Raw genomic sequence first — 17767 nt, 5'->3', positions numbered from 1 at the left:
TCTGTGGTGTCAGTGTTTGTGCAAGCAAAGCTCGATGGCCGCTGTCACCGATCAGTAAGCTGATTGAGATGAACAGGGGCCTGTTCCAGAGAGCAGACATAACGAAGTCTGAGCGTAACCTCGAAGTATGATTTGTGTCCCTGAGTTGTCGGATCTACAAAAAGCAGGCAAGAGCGACTCAAGATGAACATTTGGATGAAAGAGCTCAGCTGCATTACAGTTGTAGCTCACTGGGGATGTCGAAAAGATATCCGATATGATTTGCCAGGAATGATTTTAATCAGTCAACCGTCTGGCTTAAATTTCACTGATTTCTATGGAAATCTACTGTAAGTTTGTGGGTAAAGTAAGAATAAAAGAGTAAAGTATAAATGTAATATAGTGTAGGGGAAGCGGTTAACGACCGAGCAGCTGTCCACACTGGCGTTATACATTTTATTCCCCTCTGACTTACGTAATGTAAAATTTGAACAGATTCAGAGTTTAAGTTATTTATCTTGCAGGAATTAGTAATCCCGTTTTTTATCATCGATGGAACACCTGCCAGTATTCATCCCAATTTTGATCAATTATGAGCAGTCAGGTGGTGCTGCACAGGCACGTTGGATGAAGATGGGAGCAGTCCCATTATATTTGATATTACATGTGTGTATAAGAGAGAGAATATTTCCCTCTGGCTCCCAAGATTAAACTGATTTAATGTTTGAGGTGGTGGTAGACGTCCTCCTTGTTGTGAAGAACAGTTGGGTTTAAAAAATCAGAACATTTATCAGGAGAATAGGAGGATGCAGAGAGCAGAATTCCCTCTCTCTGGAGAAACTCTACTAAGGTCAGTTTTTTTAAAAAAAGCAGCACAAGTAGGTGTTTAATACCATGAGAAGCATTTAAAGCCTTCTGGTCTATTTTCTTTATTAGGTATACAGTACAAAATGCATTTGAACACCGTTTGCAAAACACTCCACAGAGTACCTTTAACTCTAAAAAAAAAAGGCACCAACAACAACAAAAGGAAGCAGGAAGTATTTCTCATATTATATGTGTCTATGACTAAAAAGTGATTCATTTCACACAGGAGGCAAGACAATATATGAATGAAAGTGGAGCTGATTAGCATCACTGTAGGCGTCAGTTATAGTTTTAAAGTTTCAGCATTAGCAGCTCTGAGTGTTTTACCAAGCCATTGCCAAATGTAGAAAATAGGACGTTCTTCTTTGTTTTGAAACACATTTAGTGAATGATTTGAGAGTGAGAATGTCTCACACCAGTGGCCATAAACAAGATAACAATACTGGGAGTAACAGAGGTTTTAATGGAATTGTTACGTTGTAAATTAGGCTTTTAGGGTCAGTTTAAAGAGTAATTGGATGGGAGGTTGCAGGAAGATGAAATTCCCAGTTATGCTCAGTGGCCGTCCCCGTGGAGCCATTTACAACAGGATGTTTTAAAGAATGCTCCACTGTTAAAAGTAAAAGCTCCTGAATTTTTAAAGGAGTTTGTAAGCGAGCTATGAGATACACTGGCGGTTCAAAATTAAAAACACTTTGTAGGGCTTTATTAAGCGAATTTGTCTACTAAACATTTGTTTAGAAATATTGTAGTTGTTGGTGCAATACAACAGAGAACAGGAAAAGGGGGATGATATCTGAGGAGACATGGGAGGCAGAGCAGGACAGGGTGTTGTTAGTAAAGGGGCCTGGAAAGGAGGGTTTTCCCTGAGGCTCCTCTTTTATCTGTTTTGCCAACTGATATGATTACCCACAAGGATTGCTGACAGCTAATTGTTTCATGTTGGGACCATGGCAACAGTGGCCAAAAGAGAGAGAGAGCGTGGAAAGGCCGGGCTTAGCGCGCAGAGATAAATGCAGACAGAGCCCAAAAAGAAATGGAAAGATCTGGCGAGCATGATCAGAGCAGAGATTGTTTAAAACTGTATTAACCTTTGAGAGATAAGAGCGTGCTGTGTGCGAGCCAACGGGAAATTAACATCTGCTGAAGCTCAGCACAGGAAGCCATGCTGAGAGTGGGTTACCAGAGCTATGTCTACAAACTGTCCTGCAGTACACAGGTACAGCAAGTGAGTTGTGAGAGGAGAAGTTACATCTGACAGAGAAGGAGTTATTCTGGGAAATTTGAAGTTCAAACCATATCAGGAAAAGTTTTTTACATGTGTCTCTAATGAAACATGCAAAAACAGATAAGGTACCAGACTGCCTTCTGATTTACTCTGCCTCCTCATGAAATAGAAGGCATTTGTTTTTGTATGCTGTCCTTTAACAAGTTTCTCTGCAAAGTGCCGTCCGCTGTGTTCTGTCGTCTTCACTTCAAATGACACTGATTGAATTTTTGTGCCTTTCATGTGGTGAATAGGTGGAGGCAGGGAGCGACGCCCCCTCAGAATCTAAAGTGGATCCGAGGGTCGCGCTGCCTGCAGAGAACGGACTGAGCCACACGCCCATTATTGCCCCAAAGCCTCCTTCACTAGTCGGGCACCAGCCTCAGTCTGCAGGTACTCTAATGATTTGTGAGCTAAAACATAACTGCTTGATGCTCAACCAGCAAATCTATTTGTTTGTATTAGCAAAACGATAAAGAAAAAAAACACTGCTTTATTGTAAATATGAAATAGTGCCTATAAACTATCCGTGCTCCCTGTTTTTCTGGGGAACAGGCTCACTGAAGCCTTCAGTGAAGACCGAAGACATCATACAAAGCGTCCTCACTGGTAATATTACATTCCCCATTTCTCTTTCAGTGCCCTTACTCTCTCATTTGTGGCTACAGATTTTTCGTAATTTTATTCTGTACTTCATTTGAAATCACTTGACCTTATGACTCCCAGACTAATTCATTGGGGATGTCATGTACCGGAAAAACTCATGTGAATGTTTTCAAGCATAACTTTGTGACAAGAATATTAAGTGAATTATTCATGTTCACACTTTTTAAAATATAATTCCATATGTGTTCATTCATAGTTTTGATGCCTTCAGTGAGAATCGACATTGTAAATAGTCATGAAAATAAAGAAAGAGCATTAAATGAGAAGGTGTGTCTAAACTTTTGACTGGTTGTGTATATTTTTATGTTATCCTTCTCTGTGGCCCTTCATCCTGCGTCCTGTGTCAGAACTGGAGGCTCAGACGGTGGAAGAGTTGAAGCAACAGAAGGGTTTTGTTCGGGAGCAGCGAAAACAGTACAAGGAGATGAAGGAGCTGGTTCGGAAACACCACCGCAAGACCAGCGAGCTGATCAAGGAGCACACGGCTCGTGTGTCTGAGCTTCAGAGCCAGCACCAGCGCCGACGATCTGCCTTGCAGAAGAGCCACAAACGAGATGGTAAGAAAAGGTAGGTAGCCCTCGCCCTCTGCTGTGCAAGCCTGTGCTGTTTTTGTTTGCCCTTCGTCTTTCTCTACATAAAACAAGCCAACACGGCTGAGAAAAATTAGGCTGCTCTTTTCCTACTACCAGCTGGTGAAGTGTCAGTTTTGATACATAGTCAAGACACCACAGTTAGCATTCTCTGAGAGAAGAGGAAGTTTGGGCATTAGGGACCAAAGAGAAGGGCCTATTTACAATCTCCTGCAACACCAATCCAATCCATTCTCTCCATAGATAAAAAAAATAGAAGGTGTGTTATATTCTGAACAAGCTTGGCATGGCACTCACTTTAACTTAAAAAAAGACTTTCAAGTGTTACAACTTGCACTTATTGTACTATCTCAATTTGTACCATCTGGGAAGAAGTCCAATTTCAGTGGGAATTCAATGGAAGGAAAATGACAGAACTCCACCACAAAGTAACTTGTTTCACACCCTGATGATACAAATCATACCGTGCCGTGTTTCATCTACCGTACAATACACACTACATGCAGAGGTTCCCGTTCTCGTCAGAATGACAAAGGATTAGCTGTGCCCAGATTATGAAGCAGATTTGCCTCCGAGCCTGTGGAACTTATTCAGAACTCTGAGCAGTCCAATCAACTTACTCCAACATAAATTTGCTTCCTGGTGATTAAAAGTGCTTTAAGAACTAACGTAAATATTCTTCCTGAGAGAGTTCTCTGCATTTAAAGTATACATGCGTGTGTTTGAAAACCTTTAGTTATTATTGCTTTGATAAATATACAAGTTTGATTTATTTACTCTGTGCCGTAATAGCAATGAGTCAGGGGCCCCTCTCCAAACATTTTAGCTGGTAACTTAATCTGTGGACATTTTCTTTTGTGATGTTTGTATGTTGTCTCCAGTCGCTCTGAACATTCCTTGTCAACGCTGGATCAGGACTTGTTTGAGCTGGACCAGGAATGCAGCCAGAAACTGGCAGAGCTGAAGGAGCAGCAGCAGCAGCAGCTCCTCACGCTTCGCCAGGAGCAATACTACAGTGAAAAATACCAGAAACGAGAGCACATAAAGCAGGTACTCACTCAGAAACACAAACACACGTAGATGTCAGAGCAGCTGGTTGGTCTGTGGTCGAATAAATTATAAGAACAAGAACTCTGTCATTCGGTCTGTTACGCACAGTACCTCCACTTTCAAGAAATGCCACTTTTTTAACGTTTAACATTTATTGGCTTTTTTAACTGTGTACTGTGTATATGCTGCATAATTCTATTATAAAAGATGTCATTTGATTTACACTGTGCACACATGCACATACTGTATGCTCTTTCCCACAGTTGATATTACCAGTCTCAGAAATCAGTGATTCCATATAAACATTACACATGAGCATACATAATGTAAACAAGTACATACTGAGATAAACAGGCGCCCCACATCGACAGCAGGTCGCCCTGACTTGTTTTGGAAGGATAATGCGCTGACAGGCTCCTGCTGTCTTCAAGCTCTGAAAAGCCGGCACGAAACAAGTGAGCAAATGAATGCCGCTGTAATCTCCAGGTCATCCCCCCGTAGAATATTCCTGACATCATTTTGCTGCCTGTGCTCATATTCTTTCTGTCATGTGCGTGTGGAAAAATGAATGTGTTCTGCTCCGGTGCATTTGCGCAGCAAACACAGCTGAGGTATCAGAGAGATTTAGCCAAGGGAAAGGCAACAAGCATAACAGATTGGGTTGTTTACCCGATCTGAATGTTCAATTCTAATCACAAACACAACCGATCTAGCTTCAGCTGATTAAAGTCTATTAAACAAACTGAATCCTGAATTAAAGTCCATTTTTTCTCCTTCTCACTTTACTTTTTGTTCTGTTCTTGCTGTCATACGTCGGTTCTCTCTCTCTGTTTCTCCCCAGCTGGTTGAGAAGCTGACCAGTATAACAGAAGAATGTCAGAGTGCTCAGCTCAAAAAGCTCAAAGACATCTGTGAAAAGTAAGGCGACTCACGCAGATTCATGCAAGCACAGTGAAATCCTACTCATGTTTTTAACCCCTCGTCATTGTCGTCTCTCCTGCCATCCATAGAGAAAAGAGGGATCTGAAGAAAAAAATGGACAAGAAAAGACAAGAGAAGATTAACGAAGCCAAATCTAAAGACAAGAATGTGACAGAGGAGTAAGTGTGTGTTTGAGCAGCGGTAATAAGCTGTGTTTTTCTTGTGGGAGTTGGATGTTTTTCTTGAATGACCACTAGATGTCAGCACAGACTAAAGATGTTACTCAATTGTGACCGGTTGTTCCCCACAGAGAGAAGTTAGAGATCAACAGATCATTTGTCAACGAGGTGGTGCAGTATATCAAACGGGTGAGCAGGAGTTTGGTTTGAACAGACCTGACATTAAATATATAGTCATAAAAATGTGATTTTGCACTCACCATCTTACAGTTACACATGCAACTTTTCAATTTTAGGGTGCAGTTGTGTTGCATGTGACATGCAAGGACCTTAAACTGAGTGTTTTTGTGCATGCAGTTGGAGGATGCACAGAGTAAACGACAGGAGAGACTACTGGAGAAGCAAAAGGACATCCGACAGCAAATCTTGGATGAAAGGCCAAAGGTGAGGCTTTGTTAAAGAATGCCGATATCTTTTCCCCTCTTAAGTTGATAATGGCTGCATTTGATGTGGGGTAAGGAGATCCTGTTGCGTTTTTCTGACGAGTTAAATATTTCGCTTCGCAAATCGTTTAAAATATACACACTGACTTTTTCTTTTTTTATATAATGAATCCAGTCAAATTTCCAAATGAGTTCAGCTTAACCCTCTGATCTTTTGGCCTGGAGTGAACCATCATCAGGATGTCTATTACGCAAAGATGCTGTAGGGCTCAACATGCAGCTCTTACGTACGCAATTAAAAAATGAGTTATTTTAATCAGTGTTAAAGGAGGCATGTCATGTCCATTCCTCAAAGGTTGACACATCGTCCTTAGGTCTTAATCAAATCTGTGACACGCTTCGGTCAGCCAGCTTCTTTTTCTGATGGTGCATTCACACCTCTGTTCAAAGTGGCCAGTTTTAGGCCATGGGGTGACCCACTTGACTCCCCTCAACCTCTCTTTTCTGCAAGCCTCTTTAGAGATTGTTAGCTCTCAATAATCCTTGAACCACATTGTTACCGTCTGACAGAGCATACAGTAAATAGCCTGAGAGCACAAACAGCACTGATGAAAATGTATTTGAATTTTTCAATTTTTTATGCGCAGTTACTGTTGCAAGCCATGTGTTGAATTGTTCCAGGCTGTTAAAACACCGCACCACAGACGGTGTAATGTAACATTGAGCCAGCTGGTTAATACTTCACTGATAGACGCTTTAATTCCTCTGTAACAAGTCGGCTCCTTAAACCCAGGATTTCACTGTTCCTCCATCCCTCTGTATTTTGATCATGATTTTCCTAGTTACTATAGTATATAAGACATGAGACAAAGAATGATTTGAAGTTGCAGTTACGTGGAGATAAAGTAGAGGAGGCTAAATATTTCAACTCTGTGCTGGGACTGTGACGCAGTAAACCCCTGAAAACGTAAGCTCATAGCTGAATGACATACTTTCCAACCTTCTCAGTCCCAAGTTCCAGGGTCGTGGTCGTTACTTCTTATTCAGTTTTCCCCTCAATGATTACCGATAAGCGCTTTGGCTGCAAACTGCAGTCTACAGTAGTCTTGTGTTTTCAAATGGATTTAAAAAATCAAAATTCCATATCAGAAATACAAGTTTTCTACCAAAGGTTTGTCATTTCACACAGAAAATGTATATTTAGTTTGTTGCTTCCTATTTGAAACCCACTTCTTACAGAAAAGTATCACTAGGTGGCGACCTGCACGAGGTTCATTGAGACTCTGCACTGTAACTGTAACTCGCGTGTAAAATCTTATGCATGACGCCGTGGAATAAACGGATTACGGTGGCTGTTCTGCGACATGTCCAAATAATTTACCCAAGATTTCAGCACCAACCCCTGCTGTGGAGTGCATGTACACGGTGATGCTCAGTGTCAGTTGTACAAATATGTGAGATGTTTGGTCAAGTTTGCTTGAGACTATATGTATGTGGGTTAATTGTCAAGTGGATGCTTTTGGAGAGTTTAGCATTTCTTTGTGTTCCCAACCATGTCATTGTAACTGTGGTGCTGCAGAGCGTGGTAAGAAAAGCATTGCATTCTGGTGTTAAGCACTAATTTAGTATAAGTTTGGCAAAATCGACTCGCAAACTTACGCACTTAACACACACAACTGAGTGTCATCAGTTAAATTGCTTCCCTGCATTAACGGAGCCCTGCCAAACATTGCTCTAATGCAGCATACTCTATGATTTATTGCAGATATGTTATTTATTGTAGAAGTGTAATTTGTACAGCATGGCATCATTATGTCATAAGGGGGAGCAGATTGGCCTGCGTATTGTGAAATCACACCCCAGCTGTGTCCTTGGCTTCAATGCCCCCTGTTGATGTTTCCAAGATCCTCCATACCAACAGATTTTTGGCAGACAAAATAATTTATGCAAACCAATTTAACTACGCAAAGTGCAAGACTTCTACAATGTCCAAACTCAAAGAGGAGAATTGGTTGTTTTACATATAAGATATTAAAGCTTTGTGCTAGTGTTTAGGTGATGCAAAGCGTTTATCGTCTTGCACTGCTGCATCTACTAAATGCAAATGTAGCAATTCACTGGGCAGCCATTTCCCCCTATTTCAGTTTTCTCTTTTGTTGAACTCTCTCTGATTTTGATGTGTTTTGAAGCGTTAAATTTAAGGCCATAAATCAGTATAGCACACTGCCACCAAGATTATTTCACTTTTAACGGAGGCACCCTGATGTGCTGCTCTTTTTTTTTTTACTCAAAAGAAGCACATAGTGTGCATTTATGGCACAAACTCACGAGGTGGTTTTTCTTTTTTCTTTTTTGTATTAGATGCACACTAATCAGAAGTCATCTGCTGGAGACAGCTCCATGGCCACCCACACTCAAAGGGACAGATCCCTGTAGCTTTGAAATCACTTGGAGTTGAGTGTGGGTGGCGCAGTACAGACATCCAGCGCAACAAAGCACATCATTAGGTCACCCATATTTTTCCATGGAGCTACAGTTGACTGAAATAAAGCATTGATGCTAAAATGCTGCTGGTATGGTAGCAGGAAGTATGATAACAAGAAAATCACGAGGTAAAGTCGGAGATGGCTGTTTTTGCCTTGTGAACCATCTGCTTGTTATGTAGATTAGAATTGCACATGGTTTGAATTGCACTCCTTTTCATTTGGTCTTTTGGTTACCGTTGTTCTATCCCCCATAATTGCTACAGCTCCTTGACAAAAGCACAGTGATTCCACTTCAGAAAGTCAGCACTCACTTTCTACAGACTGTATAAATCAGTGTCATCAGAGTCTAATCAACATAAGATGGAGCAGGTTTCCTCAGAGGGGAACTTTGTCTTGTTAGCAATCATTGTTTCCACACAAAATTGCAACTGATTATCTATCAACTGTCCCACTGTCACAAGTCACTTTTGAAATCAAAATCTGGACAATAGCAGATTTAATTTGCCCGAACAAGGCTATTACATGGTAATCAGCCATCTCTGCGATATCTGTTCTCATGGAAAGAAAAGTAATCTGTATGCAAAGTAAGGCTGTGTCAAAGGATCCAACTCTAGAGTAACTACCCCAGCAAAAGATCGATTTCTGTTTGAGACATGCAGTTAAATGATTTTTATGGTAGCATCCCAATTCCCCAAAAAAGTTGGGATGCTGTGGAAAATGTAAATAAAACACAAAGATAATTTGATAATTTTCTTTACTGTAGAACATAGAAAACGTATCAAATGTTGAAAGTGAAATAAATTTTATGTGTCAAAAGGCTGGAAAAGTAAGCGGTGCTAAATAAAACCAATTGGCAGCAGATCAGCAACTTGACTGGGTGTAAAAATAGCACCTTCAAGAGGCAGAGTCTCTCAGAAATAAGGCAAAGGTTTAGCAATCTGCTAAAAAAAAATGCTTATACAAATTGTAGAGAAATTTTATATGATATTTTTCAATGGAAAATTGTCATGTACAGAACAAAACATTTAGAGATTCTGGAGACATCTCTGTCCACAAGGGACATTGTTGAAAATCAATAACAGCTGCCTGTGACCTTCATGCACTTAGAGGGATTGCTTTAGAAATAACCATGATTCCTTTCAGAAATCATTGTGTGTGAACACAGTTCACTGTGGCATACACAAATGCAGGATATGGCTCTATCATGTCAAGAATTAGCCTTATTTGAGCATGTGTCAGAAATTTTACCAGCCTATTACTCTGCCAGAGCATATTTAAAAAGGACTGAGTCACAGTGGAAAAACTGTTTTGTGGTCAGACAAAAATCGAAATTTGAAATTTATTTGGAAAATCGTGGATGCTTCAGGGACCATCAGAGATTTTACGGTTCAAAAGCCTGCATCGCTGGTGGTATGGGGGTGCTTTTGTGCTTACAGAACTGGCAACAGGCCCGTCTGAAAAGGCACAATCAACCTGAAAGGTATGTGCAGGCAGCATTCAAAGTAACGTGTGCTCCCATCCAGACGTCTCTTTTAGGGATGACCTTACATATCTCTGCAAGAAAAAGCTAAACCACACACTGCATCTATTACAACAGCATGGCTGCACAGAAGAAGAGTCCAAATGCTGGACTGGCCTGCCCGCAGTGCAGAGCTTTCACTAATGGAAAACATTTGGTGCATCATGAAACGCAAAATGCGACAAAGGAAACCCAGGACTGTTGAGCAGCTAGAATTACATAGAACAACATTCCTCTAATAAAGTCTCAGCAAGTGTTGTCCTCGGTTTATGGACTGTAGAGGGGATGCTACGCAGTGGTAAACATGGACCTATCCCATCTTTTCTGAGATGTGTTGCTGCCATTAAATTCTGGATGAGCTGATATTTTTCATGAAACAGTAAAGTGTCTCACTGTCAACGTTAGGTGCTTTCTAATTTCTATTGTGAGTAAAATCAACATTGTTTTCTGTTGTATGTTTACATTTTAAACAGCGTCCCAGCTCTTTTTGGAGCTTAAGTCGTGAATCCTGTGACAAAATGACATGAAGCGTTTTGGTATTTTGTCACAAAACTCCTCAGAGAGAGAATAAAAGGATGTTGTCACAGAAGCTTTCATATTGCTAGTCTCAGACATACACAAGCAGCCTGTGTCAACTTGTTTTGTTTCGGCCACTTTTTATCTGCGCTGAGTGAGAGGAGAAGTTTGTTTTTTTTAAACCTGGACCCTATTCCTGGCATAAAATACGTTCATCTACTCACCGGAAAAAAATATTTATCGGATTTTGACAACGTGGATGACGAATTTGAGTACGATGGACGTCCTTACCGGAGTGAATTAGCTGTGCTGCAGATGCGAAAAAAAGCCCCCATAAGCGCCCCCATAGCCCCAGATAACAACAACACAGCAGCTATGAGCTAACTGTGCAATAGTACGTGTTCATTCATTCATTCATTCATCTTAAAGTATTGGTGAAATAAAGACAGATAATGCCTTATTTAGAGGCTGTATTGTTTATGCCCTGTTCACTCCTGTTATATGGATATACGCAGATCTCGAGTGATCTAAATATCTTCCGATGGACGCCGACTTTCACCAAACTGTTATCGGTGAGTAGATGAACGTGTTTTATGCCAAAAATAAGGTCCAGGTTTAAAAAAAAACCGTAAACGTTAATGTTTCACTTTCTCACCAGCTGTTTACATTAAACTTGGTTACGTTCAAGCTGTATTGAATCTAGTTCTAGTACTTTCAGCACTGCCTAATGGCATGTGAATGTATCCTTGAGTGAGTCACTGAACCCAAAACAGTTAGGTCATCGGCCTTCCGTGGCAGTTCCATCTGTGTACGATGAATATGATGTATTGTAAAAAAGGCTCGGCTGTTATTAATAAGGTAACTGCAGTCAATTCACCCTGGTTAAACTTCCTCTTAATAGTAAGAAAGCACACATTGAAAACAGGATATTACAAGCTCCGATATGGGTTGATAAATGGCTTTTTGACAAAAAAAATTGTCATGCGTTAGTCTTTCTGAATCAGAAAGGGGAAGATACAATAGGCTCTCTTTCACACACAGTTCTGACCCAGTTTCTTCTCTGGGCTCAGAGCAGCCACTAATGGACATCTATAACCATCCCTGGTGGAAACCCTGAGTGCTACAACGGCCCATTACAATGGTGTTTGTGTGTGTATATGTGTGCACTCGCACACGTGTGATATACCAACCTAAAAACTTGCTAAACAGTCCCTGCATTGCAGTTTACTCATGCTCAGGCAGAACCTCTGAACAATGCAAAGCTGAGAGGATGTGATGTGAGAAATGCCTTGATCGATTAACTGTTTGTAAGAGTTTCTAGTTGATGATAGCATAAGGGTTGTGTACTGCGTTGAATTAAAGAGGACAGTGAAAGAGACATGCCATAGATTGTTGTCAGTCCCAGGATGTGCACTCAGGTGTCGCTATGCTGTTAATGAGCCTATCAAAACATCCTGTAGGTATCGATAATATACAGCTTCATGACGGAAGATGGTTCCACACACCTCAAGTATCTTGGCATGTTGCACCTTCTGAATAAGATTAGTGATTTTTTTATTATTATTTTTCATTTATTTATTTCTTGTTTTATTTTATCTTATCCTTGTCTTAGATCACAACCTTCCGCAACCTTGCCACACACGGGGCAGTCCTAGATGTATTCAACCTAAACACAAGACACTCAATAAAAATTAATTCTGGGCTCTTTAAAGGTCTAAACTCTAACTATCTTTTCATTGTGTAGAAGCACACTTCCCTTCCACACCTTTTATTGGCCATGAAAGAGTATGAAGTACTGTGGTGACAAGGCAGTATGTTTCACAATATGGTGCGTTGGTGTATTTGTGCGTCTTGGGAATGTAATGTTGGACACGTACGTTCTTTCTTGTGGAAATGAAAAGGGAGAAATATCTCAAGGTGTCTCCCTTCTGTGAAATCCTCAGACATACACACAGAGCCACACATGTAGGTGCACACATCCTCCTTATTCGTCAAGCAGGAGTCCTGTGCAGTCGTCATGGAAACTCGGATCCCCCCTCTCTCCCTCTCCCCCACCTCTCATATCCTCGTCTATCCTTCATGTCTCTCTGCAATCTGTTAATTTGGAACTGAGTCCTCATGACGCTATCCCATAGATGGTTACTGGAGGTGGAGGAAAACCAGCAGCAGCAGGAGGAAGAGGAGGAGGAGGAAGAGTGAAGAAAGGGGCAGCAAACAGGCTGGAGGAAACATGTAGGTCTTGAGCTTAATAAGATCCGAGCTAGTATATGGCCATCACCCAGTGTCCCTTAATGTCCCTCTTTGGCCGTTTGGTAGGGGCGGCCACCATGTTCCCTCATCACAGACTTTGATCTGCACCATTGCTCCCTGGCATGATTGCATCAATAATGCACTTGTGCGTACGTACACACACACACACACACACACACACGCATACCCACAGGGAACACTGAGTACTAACCAGAGGCAGTGAAGAAAAATCCATTGTGCATGTGTGAGTGTGTGTACATGTTGCACGCTTGGTTACTCTTCTACTCTATTATGCTAAATGCTATTTCAGATCAGTGTACGACTGTTCATTATGTATACCCACATGTGCAAAAGAAGCTCTCAGGGTTTTTTTTCTGTCTAAGGAACATTAACCACTGAACTTCTGAATTGTTCCTATACAGTTTGGTTTTAAGGTTTCTTGCACGAGCTTCACATTCACTGTTTATTTATTTATTTGTTTAATGTGTACCCATAATACATTATTGGAGAAAAAGTAAAGAAAAGATGAAAACAGCAGATAGACCGGCGCTCTAATGTGAGGAGGAAGCAGTGAATAGAAATTAGTAGTAAATGATTGATAAAATAGGTTTAGCTGTGCATACAAATTTTAAATGATGTGAGTACAAGAGAAAGGATTATAATTGACATGGACTAACATATCTTTTATCATGTTTTACATAACTGTGGGAGAGAAGTCAGAACAAAGTCACAAAGTTTTCACTCTCTTATAGCATGAAAGAAAACAACAGCAAGCTATAGGTTCTAAATTTTCACTTAATCACAAATTAATCAAATGGCCCTTTCAGTTCTTTTGTTTGTTTTTTTCTTTTTCTTGGGCAGTTATTGTTCCGGTTCAGTGTCGCCCCTCTAATTTGTTTTCCAGCTGCAGCACACAGCCACTCTCATGAAAAAGGTTCCCATAAACTCAGTACATGTTCACTGACTAAAGATCACCGCCAAGGGGATCATGAGGAATCCGAGAATTTTCGATGCCAGCATCTCAAGGCGCACTCTTCACCAGACATTGTACATAGCTGATTCCCATGGATGCAGACCAAGGAGGGCAGCACTTCTCCTAAACAGGGAAACGTAGGCTGGCCCAGAATCTTACCTGGACGAAGAAGTCATTCATTCTGTGGCTGGATAAGATGAAAACTGTTGTTTGATCAAAGGGCAAAAAGGAGAAGGAAACAGCATTCAAAAGCTCCATCCACATGGTCGAGCAGGTGGTGGGAATGCAATGCTTTTTTTGGGGGCGGGGGGGGTTCAGTCACTGGAACAAGACTTTTGTGTAATGTGTTGGCTGAAACCAAAACAGAGTTAAAAAGGAGGGTGAACGGGGGGGGGGGGGTGGCCGCCCCATGTGCAGAGGCAGTAGTCCTCGCTGCAGTGTGCCCCGGTTCGAGTCCCGCACCGAGCGGCCCTTTTGCTGCGTGTCTCCCCCCTCTCTCTGCCCCTTGCATTCCTGTCTCTCTCCAGCTGTACTATCATTGAAGGCATTAAAGCTGGTTGAAAAGGTTGCGACCATGTCTCATCTCTCAGACATGGGACTGGTTTGGCCTAATTGGACTTTGGGTATGTTAGCTATGTTCAAGGTCAGGGTGCTCGCATCTGTGCATGTTACACAGTGTACCACAAGTCCAAACTTTATTGAAGTGGTGTGATTAAGAGCTGGTTTAAATTTAGGTTTTAAGGCAAGAGAAGACGAGATGATATTTCCCTCAGACGAGAGACAGCTGACATAGCTGCATGCTGCACATGTAGTGCAGCACTTAGCTGGTTGAAGATTTTTTTGTGATGCTGCAGCAGGCGTTATGTCACAGCTCAAAGCAAAGAATTAATTTGGCTCTTTGGAGGCCTTCTCCGCTTCCCTCGATAGCTTCTCAAAATGAGGACAGCTGGTGAAGAAGGTCACTGAATGCTGTATTTTAAGAAAGGCAGAAATGTGTGTGCTTGTGTGTGTGCGTGTGTGTGTGTGTGTGTGTGTGTGTGTGTGTGTGTGTGTGTGTGTGTGTGTGTGTGTGTGTGTGTGCGTGTGCGTGCGGCTTGTTGACAGTCTTCTGAGATGAGATACAGATTTGAAAACTGGCTGGTGGCTTGTGTCCATACAGAAACCGGACCAATTGCCCACTTACAGTGACATGCAAAAGTCTGGGCATCCCTACTTGAAATTTCTGTTGCTGTGAACAGTTAAATCAGTAAAAGATGACCTGATTTCCAAAAAGCACAAAGTTAAAGACGGTTCTTTAATGTTTGAGGCGAGAATCTGTTTTGATTTTCGTCTTTATAGTTTACCTTTGAATATTATCAGAGTGAAGATACTTTTTGTTGGCAGCAAAGAGAATAGAAGAGGCTTCCAGTTTTGTGAAATTATTTCATGCACTGCTCCTTGAAGGTATGTCCACAGGTTTTTTGACGATAAATTTAGGGGACAATGAGGCCTATCGCAAACCCCCTGGCTTTCACCTCTTGAGGTTTTCCATAGTGGATAATGAGATGTTTTTAGGATTGTTTTCCTGTTGTGGTAACCATCCTCTTCTCATGTTTAGCTTTTTAACTCACTGTGTGATGTTTGCTGCGAGGAATCTTCTGGTATTTAATTGACAAGCCTTCTCTCCGACGTTTCCCGTGACACCGGCTGCAATACGTCCCAAAGCTTGATTGCGTCACCCCGATGTTTAACAGTTCTTTTTGAGAAATGTTGCACCTTTTTTTCCCCCATTGTTCATTGCAGCCAAACAGCTTTAACATCTTCAGTCTTTTACAGAATGCATTAGACCCGTTTAGGTGTTCATTTGCAAACTGATACTTGAATTTTGCATTGAGGACTGAGAAAAAGTTTTCTCCCTCTTCCATCAGTGTTGTATTTTTGCAGGTGTGGCTGCAGAGTAGAACATTCCAGAGTCTGATAAATCTTCCTGAAAACCTTTTGCAGTCAAACAGTGGTTTTGATTTAGCTTTAAAGACATGCTAGAAGCGGTTCTTTCAGAGCCTTATTGGTACAACACACCTTAACTGGAACTTCACCATTCCTTCTAGCTGCCATTTCTTTATTAGATTACAAACTGAGGAGACAGCTACCTGAGAACTGCTATTTTTATAAAGTCTTCTCCTGTTTTGTGGTATTTTTAATGATGACGGATCTAGCTGTGCAGAGGAGTTCATGGCTGCTGATTGCAGGGATAAGGTTTTAGAGGTCAATATTTATAAGGCTTTACATTTGTATCATATGGCCTCTCCTAACGATTACTGTAATCGACCCGTCGACCTAACAAGCTGAATAAGGTCTCAGACTGTGGTAGAACTCAATTTACTTGGGCTGTCGAAAGGTTTTTCCTCTTTCGTTATTTCTTTAATACTTGCTTGAAATGTTGGAAAAAAAACTTTGGAAGTCTAGATACCTCCAGTTAAATAACTAATCACAGTGATAGCTGATATATCAATCTTATCGCACTATATTCACAGATTATTTTGATACTGTATATTGACTATATATTGAAAAAGCGCATTGAACACACAAGCCAATACACTTTACCAGTCACTCGGCTTTTAAAGGACTAGTCTTTCAGCCAGACTTCTAACTCGGTTTTGACTCGTGTTTTTGTCTTCTTTTCTTTTTTTCTTTTAAATGATCCTCTTTGCAGTACAAAAAAACGTGTGAGACTTTTTGTGTTCCAAGTCAGAATTTGATCCAGACGAAACAAATGTGGGAGGTTTCCATTTCCTACACTCCTGGGATTTCTTCGCTGTCAAACTTCAAAGATTTCAGACAGAAGTCACAGATGGTGGGGAAAAATGTTTCAAAATATCGAATTATATCAGAATTATATCAAAATATAAGAAACACATATCTGCCTGTTTCTTAATACAGCCATCTCTGTCATTCAGTGAGACTGTTTGGAACTAAAGCTTCCTTTTGGGGAAAAGAAAGTGCTATCTGTATTAATCTCAGGCTGTCTTTGTCTGTTACTGAGCTGTTGATTAGATGGAGAACACAGAGACACGTTTTGAGAGGTGCCTGGCACCCCTCACACTTCTCTGCCCTCTGCTCCCACCAGCTTCTCGCGAGCCAGGGTGGCATCTGATCGGAGAAAGACGACAGCTTTGATCAGAGGGTGTTTGTACCTCAGCAGGCCGGGTGAAGGCAGACTGCGCATGCACAAACACACAACCCCACACACAGAAGGTGTGTGCAAACTGTCCCACCCTCATGTGGGTCACATGCGGAGCGGGGACCCAAAGTCGAGCTGCGGCGCATCTTTAGCCATCTGGTTTTGATGTGTTGAATGTCCACGCTGTCAGACCCCCAGAGAGAGTGAGAGAGAAAGACAGAGGGAAAGATGGAAAAGAGGGAGGGAGAGAGACGTATAAGGAGGAGGGCATGTTTCAGAGAAGGTGACCTTGAAATGCAGTACTTGGTGGGGCTTTGAGCAGGCGCTGCTGCCAGCTGCTGCGCCACAACATCAGGGAGACACGAGTCAAGAGCTGCTTCCTTTCACCCAAAGACAATCCTCATCACATGCTGTTGCTTTTGGAGTCATCTGTCTGATTGCGTCTCTCGTGTAATTTAATTTATGAGAAACACAATCCAATAAAGTATTAAAAGCATAACTGTCCCTGAGAAGGTCTCAAACTCGCATCTCATGATTTTCATGATGACTTTGACTTCCTCCCCATGCAGTCTTTTCATGAGGATTGTTTAGTTTGTCCATAAGGAAAATCTCCAGAATGATGTTGCTATGATGAGTGTTTGCTAGAAGCATCTAATATTTCTGCAGCTGGCACATCAGTGCAACAACCCCAAGTACCTGACCTTGGGCACACCTCAGCTGTACCACTGGGTCCTGAACAAACGGCAGGATGGGTGGAACCTAAGATGAGAATACTTTCCTTATTCATTAAATCAAACACTGATCAAACGTTTAAAACACCCATTAAATCAATTTCTATGTTTATGTGTTTTTAAAATTAAATGTATTTCACTACAGTCAACTATAGACCAGTTTGCAATCG

The 17767-nt window shown here is 41.4% G+C and overlaps 1 protein-coding gene across 3 annotated transcripts in view; it reads left to right on the top strand.

The window, feature by feature from the left end:
- The window catches only part of plcb1l (phospholipase C beta 1-like), a 125224-nt gene that overhangs the window by 102903 nt on the left and 4554 nt on the right, over positions 1-17767 (top strand). For 2 of the 3 annotated variants that reach the window (XM_075458782.1, XM_075458783.1), the window contains 8 exons: positions 2368-2506; positions 2669-2722; positions 3127-3346; positions 4251-4419; positions 5261-5337; positions 5430-5519; positions 5651-5708; positions 5877-5963. In XM_075458782.1, coding sequence (XP_075314897.1) covers positions 2368-2506; positions 2669-2722; positions 3127-3346; positions 4251-4419; positions 5261-5337; positions 5430-5519; positions 5651-5708; positions 5877-5963 — 894 coding nt within the window. Of the gene's footprint in view, positions 1-2367; positions 2507-2668; positions 2723-3126; positions 3347-4250; positions 4420-5260; positions 5338-5429; positions 5520-5650; positions 5709-5876; positions 5964-17767 lie in introns of those variants that run through there. The other variant, XM_075458784.1, reaches the window with a different exon arrangement.

This window comes from Odontesthes bonariensis, chromosome 24, assembly GCF_027942865.1.
Source record: "Odontesthes bonariensis isolate fOdoBon6 chromosome 24, fOdoBon6.hap1, whole genome shotgun sequence".
In the NCBI taxonomy this organism is placed as follows: Eukaryota; Metazoa; Chordata; class Actinopteri; order Atheriniformes; family Atherinopsidae; genus Odontesthes; species Odontesthes bonariensis.
The sequence above is the reverse complement of the archived record's forward strand: the minus strand, read 5'-3'. Positions and strand labels throughout refer to the sequence as shown.